Consider the following 15,309-nt stretch of genomic DNA (forward strand, 5'->3'; position numbering starts at 1 on the left):
AGCTTCTATTTACTGAGCCCCTTCCACACACCAGACCCTGTACACATGGCATGTCTCATTTAACTTTCAAAGCTGTCTTGAGAGGCAGGGCTGTTACACGACTTCAGGTGCAGAATGGGGCTCTGAGAGGTTAAACAGCCTGTCTGAAATTTCACAGGCAGTAAGGGGCAGAGCACCTGAGGGGCGGGGGAGACAGACACCAGGCTGCGTGGGTAGGGAGGTAGGGGCAGGCAGCAGTACTCACACTGAAGATGAAGAAAAGCTCGATGAACATGGCGCCGAAGGGCAGGATCCCAGCCATGAGGATGCTGCCGCAGAACACGAGGGTTAACACTGCTAGGAGACCCAGGCCATCAGGAAGCCCCAAGCTCCCTCCCAAGCCAGCATGAAAGGAGAGTGCCTGCATGACTGTGGTGGTTCTATTTCTTCTGGCATGCTTTTGTACCGCTATAACCTCTTGAGAGGTAGGCAGGATGGACATTATTCTCCCCACTTCATGGATGGGATGTGGGGTGGGGTGACTTGCCCAAGATCCAAGTCATGGTCTTCACCTGTCTCACCATTCCCTTCCATCCTTCCCTCCCGTTTGTCCCGGTTTCTAGGCTGACACCAAATCTGGCTCTAACCTGGTCCTCTTGATCTTGGAGTGAAGCTAAGCTTTCCTGAAGTCTATCAGAACCAGCTAGAGCTGCAGGAACACTGGTCACAGCACCCTCGAGGGAAGGATACCCTCTCCTCCGTCCTCCCGAGGAGATAGCTCAGGGGAGTGTTGGCCTCGCCCACTCCAGAAGCCCCCTGCTCTTGTCCCTGCTGGAAGACTTACCCCACAAATCGGTTCATGTACCACCGCTGTTCAGGGATCTGCCGGGGAATCTGGTTGGTGCGCACAGGGTTGTCATATGGCTGCTTGCGGAAGCCGAAGTAGTAGCCCAAGTAGACGAGGGGCAAGGAGATCCCAAACCACATGCATAGCAGAGCCACCATGGTAGGAAATGGTACCTGTGAACACAGTGCTGTGAGGCCCACAAGGCTCTGATGCCCAGGATGGGGACTGGGCAAGGGCTCGAGGGACCTCCTGGGCTCCAGGAAAGAGAGGCCATATGCACAGCAGAGCCACTGTGGTGGGGAAGGTCCTGCAGAACTCCCCTGCCCCCACCATCCAGCCAGAATCTCTTGGGGCTGACCCTAGCCCTGGGGACAATGCGGAGTACAGATGGCGGGTATTTGGGCTCCCAGTGAAGAAGGAACCTTGACATCCCAGAGGAGAGATGGCTCGTCATGTAGGGAGGAAGTGTGTGGAACAGGTAAGGAAGGGACTGAGAACACGAAGGGGAGGCCATGAGGCCAGAATGAAAAGAAATTACACGTGATATGTTAAGTGAAGAAAAAAAGGGAAAAAACAAAACCGCACAAAGCGCTCCTGATTTTGTTAGAATAAAACACAATATATTATTAAGTAAAAAAAAGCAGATTATAAAACTGTATGTACAGAAGGACTCTATTTCAATAAAAACATAATATGGCTAGCCCTCTGTATCCATAGGTTCCAAATCCGTGGATTCAATCAACTGGGGATCAAAAATATTTGGAAAAAATACAATAAAAATAACAATAAAAAATAACAGACAAAAAATACAGTATAAAGACTATTACATTGTATTTAAAATATATTAGGTATTATAAGTAACACAGAGATGACTTAAAGTAAACAGGAGGATGTGTGTAGGTTATATGCAAATACTACACCATTTCATATATAGGACTTGAGCATCCTTGAATTTTGGTATCCTTGGGAGTCCTGAAACCAATGCCCCCGGGATACCAAGAGACAACTGTATTTGCTTATAATTGCACCTAGAAAGGCCCATACCAAAAAACTAACTTCCTCAGATGGGATATGGGGGATTAGAACTGATTTTTCATTTTCTTCTTTATCCTCTTCTTTGCGGTTATTAAGTTTTTACAAGAATTATACCAAAAAAAGAATATACATAAAATGTTTAGAACAGTATTTATTGCAAAGTAAGCACCATATGATTGCTATTATTTTGTAATTTTTAAATTACATAACTTCATTTTAAATAAACCTACAAAAAGGGAAAAAGCCTAAAAAAACATATATTAAAGATCTACACAGTATTTATCTCTGGGTGGTTGAAGTATGGTTTATTTTAATTTTTTTTTTTTTTTTTTGAGACAGGGTCTGTTGCCTGGGCTAGAGTGCAGTGGTCTCATCATAGTTCACTGCAACCTCCAACTCCTAGGTTCAAGCGATCCTCCTGCCTCAGCCTCCCAAGTAGCTGGGACTACAGGTACGCACCACCACACTTGGCTAATTTTTCTTATTGTTTTGTAGAGACAGGGTCTCACTATTGTCCAGGCTGGTCTCCAACTCCTGGTCACAGGCAATCTTCCCACCTTGGCTTCTCAAAGTGCTAGGATTACAGGTGTGAGCCACCATGCCTGGCCTATTTCTTCCTTCTTTCCTTCATTTATTTATTTGTGGAGACGGGGTCTCACTCTTGCTCATGCTGGTCTTGAACTCCTGACCTCAAGAGATCCTCGCACCTCAACCTCCCAGAGTGCTAGGATTACAGGCATGAGCCACCGCGCCCAGCATTATTTCTTCTTTAACTTCTCTGTACTTTGCAAAATATCTACAATGAGTGTTTATAATGAGTAGTTGTAATTGAGAGGAAAATGTTGAAAGAGAGAAGGAACACAGGTATTAAAAAAGAGGAAGTGAGAGGAAGGGCATGACTCCATATTTCCTGAGGATGGCTTGCTAAGTTGCTGGGGAAGAACCCCGTCTTCCAGCTGCCTGGACTTAAGACCTCATGCAAGGACTTTAAATGAGCACGTGCAGGTAAAGGGCAGGCGGCTCACCTGCTAAGGTGAACGACAAATGCTCGCCCCAACTCTACCGCAGGCTTGCTAATTGATGGAGACTCCATCCCCCCACCCCAACTGAGCTCAAAATCCTACTCAATGAGTCCTGGGCAGCTGCTAGCAACATACTGGATGGGGGCTGGTGGGATTCCCACTCAAAGGATAGGACAACGTTACCCTCCCCTTCCTCTCTGCCTCTACCTGCAGAGGCTGGTGCTGCAGGGCAGGGATGCTGAGGACAGCCCTATTTTGGGATATCCTCACAAGAGGCAGCTCTCTTGGTTAAGACAAAGGGAAATTCCCCAGTTGGCCCCTGGACTGTGGAACCTCCCTTTAGAGAAGTGAGCTTTGGCAATTGTCTGAAAGAGCCCACAGGAAGGCCAGGGCCAGGGCATGGGCAGATGATGGGTAGCGCTGGGGAAACCCCTGCCAGCCCTCAGCCCCCAGGGCTGGGAACAGAACTTTGGGGACTCAGAAAAGGGAAGGGAATAGCAGGAAGTGGCCTTTGGGAGTGGGACTGAGCACAGCTGGCCCTCTCTTGCTGGGGAGGGAGGGCACTTACCGCTCCTGATGAGTGCTTTCCCCAGATGAAGCAATTCAATACGAAGCAGATGCCAAAAACCACACCAGGGTAGAGCGTTGCCGTCTGGGAGCAAGAGGGGCCGGATGAGGAGCTGCATCCAGGGAGCTCCCCCGTCCCAGTGTAGGGAAGAAGTTCTCAACCCCTCCTTATCCTCTGGACTCAGCTCAAGTATCATTCCTTCTAGAAAGTATTCCCTGACTCTCAGACTATGCAGATTCCCTGTTCTATGCCCTCTTAGGTCTCTGAAATTGGTCCTTCCTTGCTCTCATCCCAGTTTGTAATTGTGTATTTTTGCTACCCAATCAATGTCTGCGTATCCCCGATAGACTGTGAGCTCCTTGGGAAGTGCATGTCCAGCTTTTTCTCTAACGTACTCCCCTCACTTAGAACGCAGTAGCTATTCAATATATATTTGTTGAATAAGTGAATGAATAAAACTTTACAAACATATATGTCTGGGCCCCAAGCCAAACCACCTAGAATGATGGTTAGGTTTTAACTGAGCCTTGGGGATGACAGACGCTGGACTTTGAATACATCATCTCACATAATCCTCGCTGCAGGTCTAGAAGGGGAGGACTAGCATTATTCCTTTTAATGAGGACACTGAGGCCCAGCAATGTTAAATACCCCTCCCCACAGCCTCACACAGTTTGTTGAGGGGGGTGCAAGGTACAAACTTGGGCCCATGCTCTTGACCTGCTGTGGTGTACTCAGTCAGAATCTCTTGGGCTGGGGTCCAGGCACAGGGAACCAAAGCCCCAGACTTACAGTTGAGTTGCCTCTTTGCCACGCAGTGACTACCAGGCCAGAGACCACTGTGGCAGCCTGAGCATCCAGGTGGCTCAGTGACCACAATGACGAAGGCCCTCTGCAACCTGGCTCTCATCCTCCACTGCCAGTTCCATCTCTGGCCCACCACCCCTTGTATCCAGCAACTGGTCACTGTTTCTGCATGTTCCTATCCCTGGGCCTTTCCATAGGCCATCAACACTTGAGGGTATCTGCCCCCTGAGTGCTAGCACTGTACCACAGGCCTTCCGTGAAGTCTCTTTCCGCCCATACAACTCTGACAGGTAGAAGCAGCAATCCCATTGGAGAGATGGGGAAACTGAGGCTCAGGTGCTATTCAAAGTTATCAACCAAGGAAACAACAGAGCCAGGATTGGTGATTCCAGAACCTGAGGCCCCTATGCTGGCTGCTTCCGTGGGAAATCCTCCTCTTTAAGGTCCAGCTCAAATGTCAACTACCTCCCTTCCTTTGTGTTCCTGTTTTACTCTGCTGTGTGGCAGGGACTTCCTCCTCCTCTGCCTTCCTGGCTGAAATTTATTGACTGGGCACTGTACTAGACACCAGGGGTACAAACAGGAAAAAAGGCAGACCCATACATGGGGAACAACATACATAGCACTGCTTCACTGTGCCAAGTACTACTTAGCTTTTATCAAGGCTCCGCCCAGCTCCTCTGGAGTACCAAGGAGGACACTGAGGGCAGAATCAGGGGAGGCAGCAGCCTCCAGAGGAGTGATGCTGGACCTAAGACTTAAAGGATGAGGTGACACCAACCAGGAGAGGAGGGTGAGGGGTGGTGTGGCCCAGGCAGAGGGATGGCACAGGCCCAGCTGTGGAGGGAGGGCAGAACCTTGTGGGGAGACCATGGACACAGTCCAAGTGAGAGGCAAGAAGCCTCAACCTGGGCCAGAGCCTTGGAGATGTAGAGATAGGAGGGGATTTGTGGATCATTTGGCAGGAAAACCCGCGACACTTGATGTCTAAGAAGAGGTGAGGCACGAGGGAGGAGGAAGACAGGCAGCTTCCCGGGTTTCTTGCCTGGGCGCCTGGATGAATGACAGGGCCACAAGACACAAGGGGAAAGAGACTAGGTTTGGTTCTGGACCTGTAGAGGGAGAGCGTGGAGGGTATCTGGAGGGAGACTTTACCAGGAAAGACTCTCATCAGGAGAGGGGCGTGGTGGATTTTATTCCTCTCTAGATCCCTGGCTCTTGACACACAGTGGCCTAAGAAAAATGCTTGAATCATCAAGAACGTGGGAACCATTCTTTGATGCTTCCAGTGCAATCACCATCACAGCTCTTCTTTACTGTGGGCTTACTCCTGGCAGCCAGAACCAACACAGCCCGCACTCTCCTGGTGCTTTCAAAAGCTGTGAGCATGTTTCAGAGTGCTGGCCCAAAGGTGTCCCTGGTCCTCTAAGGGATTCACTGGCTCTGGGAGAAGCAGCTCAGGGGTCCCCGGGAGGTGAGGTCGACCCCTAGACTCCTCTGGTTTCTATAGTCTTTTCTGTTGCTAAGATCTCTCCTAATCCCCAGGAGGACAGAGAAGGGCAGGAGCTGTTCTCATGGAAGAGGAATGGGAGGCACCAATGTCTGGGGGACAGGCTGACAGTTAATGTGGGCCTGGCCTCTTCTGTCTTTGGCTGGCAAGTCCCTCTTTACTCTGTTGGACAGGGTGTCTCCCAGCAGCCCTGCTGTTCTAAATCCTGCTATTCTGAACCCCTAACTTCTTCTCTTGCTCCACCCATTGGACAACGTAGGTTAAAAATCACCTAAATTCAAATCCTGCATTTTACAGATGAGGAGTTAAGGCCCTAAGAGGTCTTGCTCCAAGCCTGGGGGTAAGAGCTCTATATTCCTGACCCCTGGCCTGTGCTCCTCCTGCCACATCATGCTGCTGCTCAGACTTTGGCCCAAAAATCCCTACCAGCACCTGCCTACACTCTTCCTGAGCCACCCAGGAAGAAGCTTGTTAGCTCCCCCCAAACAGCAGGAGAATGTTTAGAACACTTACACAGAAGGCTCCCTTCTTCCAGCGATGGCCTTTTAGAGTGCGGTACAGACGGCCGGCAGAAAATCCACCAAACACTCTGTGGAGAAATGGCAGGGATTGACACCAAGGGGACCTGTTAGCTGGAGTGAAGGAGACTTGTGCCAGCCCCCAGGAGCCCTCAGACACACCTACCCCATGAACATGAAGAGGAAGCAGGCTGTGGTCATGAGAGCTCCCCGGCTAGAAGGCGACAGCATCCCAAGCATGGCCACAACTGTGGAGGCAGGGAGGGCAGGGCAGAGAAAGTCAGGGGGGCTGATTGCCAGGTCCCCAGCCCCATCTTGGACAGGCTGATCAAGACACTGGGCAGAGGGGGCTAAATGAGGCTGTCTTCTCCCTTAGCCTCCTCAACAGCATAGTCCCTTCCCCTCTACAGGAGAAGACTGGTCTTAGCTGGGGCTCAGAGGGCTGCAGCAGCTGCTGGGCTGTGCCTGGCCAAATCTTCTCTGAGGCTTCCAGTCCACAGAGCACTGTCAATAAGCCAGGCCCTGGGCTGAGCGTACCACAAATGTCGCCTCACTGATTCTACCTTATCAACTCTGCAAGGTGGTGATCAGTTTCCCCGCTTTCTCAGACAAGGAAACTGAGGCCCACAGAGGTTAAGTGGCCTGTCCAAGGTCACAAAGCTTGGATGCATGAGACTGAGATACAAATCTAGGCAGACTGACTCCAGAGCTATCCAAAACTACTATATATTAGTGGGTTTTTCTCAGATAAAAAAAAAAAAAAAAGACCTGATTCCAGTCCTGATCCTGGTACTGACTTCGGCTAAGTCACTTACCCTCTGACTACAAAAGGCCCATCTCACAGCAGTGATGTGTGGCTTCCCTGATGGAGTGGACATGGTGGGCTCTGTAAATGGTGCTGGGAAGGAGCCCAGCTGGTAAATGGTCCTGGGCGAGGGCTATTGCTGGGGTGGACAGCTGTCTGGCCCGGACATACTCACATGTCCACCTGGTACCGAGAGCTTGGCCCCCTTCTCCAGGGAGGGAAGCCCACCCTCCTCTCCTTGAGGCACATGGAAGAGGCGGCCATGCCTACCATACCCAGCCCCGCTGAGCCCACTCACAAATGACAATGAGGATCATACAGAAGAGCTGAATGCCTGAGCCCAGCAGGGAGCTGAGGATCATGGGGTACTGGGGAGGCCTGAAGACATCACCGTGCACCAGCTTCCACCCAGACTCCTCCATGGTATCTTCCTGCAGCAAAGGGCCAGAGAGTGAGGCTGGAGGCAGCTTCTCCAAGAACCACCCCCGAGGACCCAGGGTCCCTCAGCTATCAGCCGGCTCTGCTCTGACACAGGAGTGCAAGGGATGGGAGGCCACAAACACGACACCGGTAGCTGCATAAAGGAAAATCTCCCCAAATTCCACAAACCGAGTGTGCAGGAAAATAATGTAACACATCAACACAATAAAATGTTAATTGTAATAGTTGTTGGATGGTGAGATTTAGAAGCAATTTGGTTTTTTTTCTGATTATAAAAGAAATTAAGCATTCTTATTTGTATAATAAAAAATAAGTAAAAAAATTTAATATATGGCATGAAATTCAAATGAAACAAAAGCAATAATTATGGAAAAAATTTAAACAGGAAGGTGTTAAAAAATGATTTATACTCCCACTTAAGGATATTCCTGTATTATTTCCTTTAGTCTTTTATGTATGTATATGTTTATATGTATGTTTTAAACAGTGAGATTGGGATCATGAGTACTTTTGTTATTTTCATTTGATATTTGATTATGAGCATTTCCTCATGTCAATAATTACACTTTGAAATTATATTTCAAAGCTGCAGTAAGTATTTCTAGACCAAGTCTTTGTGTTTTTCAGTATTTCCTTAGGAAAATTCTAAAATAATTTCTGTGTCAAAGCAAGTTGCCTGTTTTACAGTTCTTGATATGTACCACCAATCACTTTTTAGCAAACTACCAATCTACACTTCCCTGGGTGGTATGGGAAGGTGCTTATCTCATGTTAACCTTGTCAACAATTAGTACTATTAAAAAAAAACCTGTGCTGATTTGATGGTCCAAAATGGTCTGATGATTATTTGAACCTGCATTTTCAGGGGTTATTCCTGAGGTAAAAACAGTTTTTCACATGCTTACGTGCCATGTGTCGTTCCTTGTCTATAAACTTTCTGTTCGTCATTACATTAGAGATTTTAGGTTTTTGGGTTTTTTCCCTAAAGAGATTTTATACAAATTCTTTCAGCTATATTACTTGTTTCAAGTATGTTGCAAATATTGTTTTGCCACTTCCTTTTCCTGTTTTGTCTATGTATCTGACAGGCAGAATAGTTTTTAAAATATTAGTGTCAATCAATCAACTTTTCTTTCTGTGATTTCTTCCATTGCTTTTATGCTTAGAAATTAGAAAGCTCATCCTCATCATTTTGGGTGATTAAAAATTTTTTCTCCTTTTCACCTTCATGAGGTTTCCTCTATGAGTGATAACAGACACACACACCCCTCCCAGTCTGGTAGGCCCAGAGCCCTACTGCTAGACTGCTCTCCCTCTCCAAGTCCATCCCTCCCCAGCCAAGACCTCGTACAATGTCATCCTCCTTGTTGTAGTTGGCGATGTCCTTCCGGAGGGTCCGAATGATAATCATGCTCAGGATGCCTAAAATAGATGTGGGTAGGGAGGAAGAGTTGTTGGCACTGCCAGCAGTCCTCTGTGCCCCATGCCCTCCTGGGCTTGGTGTTTTGCTGGCATGGATGGCTTGTTCCAGTAGGAACTGGCTATCCAGGACCTCAGGTCCTCTTCTAGGCGGAGCTCCACTCTAGCTGTGCACTCCACCAAGGGAAGGGCGCACACAGGGACACTGCCTGGGCTGGGGAAAGGAAGTGCCACTGGGATGGTTGGGGGTAGCCAAAGGATACCGCTTTTTGTTCTAAAGAGCATCCCAGCTCTTCCATGGCTTGATCCTGCCAACTTCTCCAGCCTCATCTCTCCCAGGCTCACTTCTCACTCCACCTCTGGTTATTTGCTGCTTTTCGCCACATACTAGTTCACAGCCTCGTGGCTCTCTTACTTCCATGCCTTTGCCCTTTGTCTGAATGCCCCACTTTGCCCTAACTGACTCATATTCATGCTTCAAGACTCACTGGGGACATCTTCAACTCTCAGTACCCCCCCTAAAATTGAGAAATCCCCCACCCCCATTTTATTTCCCTATTTCCCTCTCTAGGCAGCAATGTAGTGGTTAGGAGAATGGGCCGCATGACCTTGAGCTCACTTAATGTTTTTAGGCTTAGCTCATGAGGCTTCAAGGATTGAGGTGTTTGTACAGTGCTTAGGACAGCAGCTGGCCCCTTAGTAAGTGTTCAATAAATAGTAGCTAGCATTATCTTCACTTCTCACGTGATATTGAAACAATCAGTGTCACTCCACCTCTGCCCACCACCCTCTTGCCATCCAGCTTCTTGCCAAGCTTATCTCACTGCAGGGGTGTGACCCTCATTGGAACAGTCTTTACCTGGGTCTCTGAATAATGGTTCTTCCTCCTCGTTCAGAGAGGCCTTCCCTAAAGCAGCATTCACCCTTTCCTCAACTGTTATGTATTTGGTCACCCTGTTTATCTGCTTCATAGCACTTATCCCTATATGGAACTCCACTATTTACTTGCTTTTTTTGTTTCTCTCCACCACTAGAATACAAACTCTGTGAAGGCAGAGACTGGGGTGGGCTTGTTCAACACCATATCCCCAGCATCTGGCATAGTGCCTGGCCCAGAATGAGCAACATCAAAGTCTCACTGGATCAGTGAATGCATGCACGTGCAGGTAGATGCCTCAGTCACTCAACCCCAAACCTGTCCTCTGCACCCTTCAACCCACAGGTCTCTCACCTGACAGGAAGAAGACCACCACAACGGAGTTAATGATAGAAAACCAGTGGATCTGCACGTCACTCATGGTCAAGTAAGTGTCCCAGCGAGAGGCCCATTTGATGTCACTTTCCTGGCAGTTGGGAGGAAGCATGCAGAGTCAGGCCTCTGCTGGAGCATCCTGGCCCAGACCTGAACCCTCCTCCCTTGCCCATGAGCTCCAGCCCCACTCACCTCCCAGTGTACAGAGTAGGTGAAGTACAGCTGATTCTCCTTGGTGGGGTCAATTTCTTGGGGTGAGGAGTTGGTACCCTCGGGCAGGGTGCATGAACTCTTCTCATCTGCTTTGAGATCTGTGAGAGAGAGAGACTCAGTCTGTTCCTGTCGGCCAGTGCCACTATCTAAGGGTTGTTCCAGGGTTGAGGCTGCCTGCTGCTGGGACCCTGGCCTCTAGGGTCCAAGTGGAGGCTGGGAGCAGTGGGCAAAAATGGACTCTAAAAATTAGGTTGGTCTCAGTGGCTCATGCCTATAATCCCAGCACTTTGGGAGGCCAAGATGGGAGTTTCACTTGAGGCCAGGAGTTTAAGACCAGCCTGGGCAACACAGTGAGAGCCTGTTTCTACAAAAAATAAGAAAATTAGCTGGGCATGGTGGTGTGCCTGTAGTCCCAGCTACTTGGGAGGCTGAGGCAGGAGGATCGCTTAAGCCCAGGAGTTTGAGGCAACAGTGAGCTATGATGATGCCACTGCACTCCAGCCTGGGTGATGCGGCGAGACCATATCTCTAAAAAACAAAACAAAACAAAAACAAAAAAAAAACCCCACCAATAACAAAAATTATATTCCCCAGGGCCCTGACCTTCCAAAGGCCTAGGGACTGTACAGCAGCCTGTCATGAGAGCCCTGAGTCTGAGTCCCTCCTTTAGTCAGTCTCCCTTCACTAAACTCAAACACTGACTTACTCATTCAGTCAGTCCCATTTAACACACAAAACAATACTGATTCATTTCCGTCATGTTTACTCACTTAGTTCATCTCCAAAGTCCCAGCACTTTAGTAATTCAATCACTCAGATGCTTTCTCCATTCATTTCCTCATTTTTTCATCCTGTCATATGTCCGTTCATTCAATCAACTCTAATAAGCACCAACTATGTGCCAGGTACTGTGCTGAGTGCTGGAGATAAAATGGTGAGCAAAGGAGACAGAGTCTTTAAGCTCTCAAAGAGCTGGTGGGGGAGTAGATGATCTCAAAACTGTCATGTGCACTAATGTAGAACTGTGCTCAGGACACGCATAGCAGGGGATGCAGTACAGTGCTGTTAAAGTATTGGATCTATGTTTCAGACTTCTGTGTCCAATTTTGTTTGAAAAGTAGGTTCTGCAGCTTAAAAAAAAAAAAAAAAGCCAGAAAACCACCACCGTGGACAAAAGGCTGGGCCTACTGCTTAACTGGAGAGCATACTGTGGTGAGTGAGGGCTGGCAGGTGAGGTGGCACTGGACAAGGTCCTGTGAGGCCCAGCAGGACTAAGCTGGGCTCTCAAATGGCAGAACAACGGCTGATCCTGGGCAAATTCTGGTCTATGTCAATCACTCCCACGGAGGGACAGAAACAAAGAAACCTGCTGCCCAGCAGCTCTGTCTGGGTCCTTGCCCTTTGTTCTTCAATCCAGAATGAGCCGCCTAGTTCTTGGGAAGAGGCTCCACCAAGCCCCCAACTTGCTGTTTGGTCTTGGCCACATCACTAACGTCTCTGAGCCTCTGGTTTCTCAGCTATTATCACTACATATCTACACTTCCTGTGGTTGCTGGGAAAGGGTAAACTAATAAGGTACCCAGTCTGTGCCACAGCAGACATCAGATTGCCAGCTTTCCCCTCAACCCCACCTTCTCTGACAGGATACCATGACTCTACCTCAGCTGGACCCATACACCACACCTGAGCCTGTTAGCCAGCTCGGGAGCGTGGGGCGTGAGAAGACCCTGGGTATGGAAGCCCAGGCCCATCCAGCCCTGCCCCTCTGGTCACACCTCCCCACTCACCCTCCAGCCTGATGCTCTGGGGAATCACCTCGAAGCGGACGACACGGTATGTGTGCTCCTGGTCCTCTTCCATGTCCTCCCGGTGGTAGTAAAGGATAAATGAGAGGTGATTGTGCAGGTAGATCTAAAACGGAGCAACAGAGAATGAAACAATAATAGCAAGAGACAATCAGAGAGTCACTCAGGGAGACTACCCAGGTGTCAGGTCCCTCTCCTCACTCAGCATGCCTGGCTGTACCAACCTTCCAACAACACTGTTCTCCTCTTTTTTTTTTTTTTTTTTGAGACAGAGTCTCACTTTGTTGCCCGGGCTAGAGTGAGTGCCGTGGCATCAGCCTAGCTCACAGCAACCTCAGACTCCTGGGCTTAAGCGATCCTACTGCCTCAGCCTCCCGAGTAGCTGGGACTACAGGCATGAGCCACCACGCCCGGCTAATTTTTTTTGTATATATATTTTTAGTTGGCCAGATAATTTCTTTCTATTTTTAGTAGAGACGGGGTCTCACTCTTGCTCAGGCTGGTCTCGAACTCCTGACCTCGAGCGATCCACCCGCCTCGGCCTCCCAGAGCTAGGATTACAGGCGTGAGCCACCGCGCCCGGCCCACTGTTCTCCTCTTATCATTGCCCTGCTCAGAAACCCTCAAGGGCTCCCTGGAGCTTAACAGATAAAAGCCCAATTCTCTTAGCCTGGCATTCAAGGCCTTCTATCATCTGACCCTAATAAGCCTGGCTGTTCTCATCTTCTAAGTCACATGAGCTCACCAGCCTCCCAGATTCTCCCTACCTTACATCTCTGTTTACCATATTCACTCCAACTAGAATGCCACCCCAAATCTATTCTGCAAAAGCCTACCTATTTTCAAGGCCCACCTCCTCCGTGACAACCTGAATGCACAATGAGCTCCCTCTGAACTCTACTGGCATTAACAGTCAGTGGAAGGCAATTGGTAATTAAGATCCAGGGTCTTACACTGTCAGTTCTCTTCCCAATTAGGACAGAAGCCCTTGCAGGATGCGCTGTGCTTCAAAAGAAATGTTTTTGTCTTTTATTCCCTAAGTAATATGTGCTCAGTTCAGAAAATCAGAAAGATAAGTAAAGAGAATCACAGTTATAATCATCATTATTAGCTTGTTCTCAGTGGCTGTGCTGTGAAGTGCTCACACAATCTGATTTTCTCTGCATAACCCCAGAAGGTGGCCATCCTTATTATATACATTTTACAGATAAGGAATCACAGGCTCAAGGTCGCTCAGATAACCAGCAACTGGTAGAGGAAGGATTCAAACCCTGGGAGACCGCATGCTCTTGATCACAACTTAGCCCTCTCTCCTACATACTGATGAAGTGCCAGATTTTTTTTGTTTTAATCTTATAAAAGGAATCTGACTTTTTAGAGACTGTGCCTTCATCTCCTTGCAGCGTCTACCAGGGCCTTGTCCAGAGCATTCAGACCTCCCGACAGACCATCATGCTCAGGGGCACGGGGAGAAACCTGCCTTGGTGATCCCCATATTTTCTGTTACGAGCCTATAGCTGAATATTTCCCCCTTCTCTGTGGCCCTCAGTGCTCCTGACTCGTGAGGTGTGGCTCCCCAGCCCTGTGAGCACGCCAAAGACACTATACCTTGTTGACATCCGTGAAGCCGAGCCGGTAGCCATGTTCAAACTGCACATCTTTTTCCTTCTTCTTGTCATCGCTGTCTCGGTTGGAGTAGAGCTCCAGCCGGGTGGCCACAGGCAGGTTGTCAGCAATGCTGGAAACCCAAGGCCCTGCTCAGTCCCTCTGCACTGCCTCTCCCATCAGTGCCCTCCCCTATGTGAATCTGAGGCCAGTAGGGAGCAGAGGACAACTTACAGGTGGACATAGTAGTCTTCTGTGATCCGCTCGGCCACGAGCCGGCTCTCCTCCACTGTCAGGGTCACGGGCTTGTTGGACTGGCTGCACAGAACTTCACACTTCTTCTCACTGTTCATGAGAACCTGGAAAGGGGTGTTGACAATCCGATCCCCTCTCAGCACCTCTCCTGCCGTAAGAGAGACAGATCCGAGCTCAGAGCTTCAGCCCTGAGGTTGCTGAGGTCAGAAGAGTCACAGAGATGCAGGACTGCAGGGCAAAACTGGACTTCCAAGGACCTCAGCAGTACCCAAGCCTGGCAGTCAATGCCCTTCCCATCTGTTCACGTCTAGCTGGCCCAGCTAACCCCCATCTGTGGCCTGCCCTTCTTCCTTTGTGCTCTAGTACCATTGGACCCCTCAGTGCTCATCAGACATATCATACCCTTCCATGCGGCTGGGCCTCAGTCACTTCCTTTGCCTGGATTGCCATTCTCTGCCCCATGCTCCTGGCTGCAAACTCAGCTTCCATTTCACTATCTCTGGCAAGTCCTTCCTGACTCCTTCAGGACAAGCTCGTCACTTCCTCCTCTGATTTCCCTCTGTGCTGAGGCAGCATCAGGCAGTGAGGAGAGAAGGCTCCAATTCCAGATCACCTGCTACTGCACCCTGCCTCTGCCACATACTAGCTTAGCAGTCTCGGGAAGTCACTCAACCTCACTGAGCCTCAATGTCCTCATCCGTAAAATGGGATAATAATAGTACCCACCTCACAGGGTTACAGTGAGAAATAAAGGAGTTAATCTAAGTAAACTACTGGGCACAGAGCAGACAAGCAACCAACACTAATTTTATCATTAGCACCTTTTCATATGTCAATGATGTTCCTTTGTATGATATTCTGACATATTTATGTTTCTAGCTCTCCGACCTATGAGCTCTTTAAGGATAGATTGTTTCCTATTTATCCCTGTGTCTTTAGATCCTGGTTTGGGCAGGGAAGGAAGCAGGGTGAATCCAGCACCTGAGGTTTTTATGCAAAACATCTTTTTACTTAACAAACTGGCATGCCCCTTGTGTGTCTGTTGCTTCAGAGTAACCTGTTGCCAGACCTCATGCTAACAGGAACTGAGTAGTCAGAGACTGTCAACTAAACCCAATGGTGCTTTCATTCTGAGCCCTTCAACAATGGATTCTACTGTGATGATGTGACACTGGGGCGAGCCGAAGGAGACCAACCAGAGCCAGGACTGACGCCTCCACATGCACTT

At 48.8% G+C, this 15,309-nt stretch overlaps 1 protein-coding gene across 2 annotated transcripts in view; it reads right to left on the reverse strand.

Annotated features, from left to right (window-relative positions):
- Positions 1-15,309, reverse strand: part of TM9SF4 (transmembrane 9 superfamily member 4) — a 44,082-nt gene that overhangs the window by 6,282 nt on the left and 22,491 nt on the right. The window contains exons 4-15 of one of the 2 annotated variants that reach the window (XM_045529469.1): positions 14,061-14,229; positions 13,830-13,959; positions 12,204-12,327; positions 10,396-10,514; positions 10,183-10,294; positions 8,884-8,954; positions 7,390-7,522; positions 6,453-6,534; positions 6,282-6,357; positions 3,452-3,535; positions 824-999; positions 245-308 (exon numbers count right to left, since the gene is read on the reverse strand). In XM_045529469.1, the coding sequence (XP_045385425.1) occupies positions 245-308; positions 824-999; positions 3,452-3,535; positions 6,282-6,357; positions 6,453-6,534; positions 7,390-7,522; positions 8,884-8,954; positions 10,183-10,294; positions 10,396-10,514; positions 12,204-12,327; positions 13,830-13,959; positions 14,061-14,229 (1,340 nt within the window). The remainder of the gene's footprint in view (positions 1-244; positions 309-823; positions 1,000-3,451; positions 3,536-6,281; positions 6,358-6,452; positions 6,535-7,389; positions 7,523-8,883; positions 8,955-10,182; positions 10,295-10,395; positions 10,515-12,203; positions 12,328-13,829; positions 13,960-14,060; positions 14,230-15,309) is intronic. The other variant, XM_045529470.1, reaches the window with a different exon arrangement.

The sequence above is a fragment of the Lemur catta genome, chromosome 17, assembly GCF_020740605.2.
Source record: "Lemur catta isolate mLemCat1 chromosome 17, mLemCat1.pri, whole genome shotgun sequence".
Lineage (NCBI taxonomy): Eukaryota > Metazoa > Chordata > Mammalia > Primates > Lemuridae > Lemur > Lemur catta.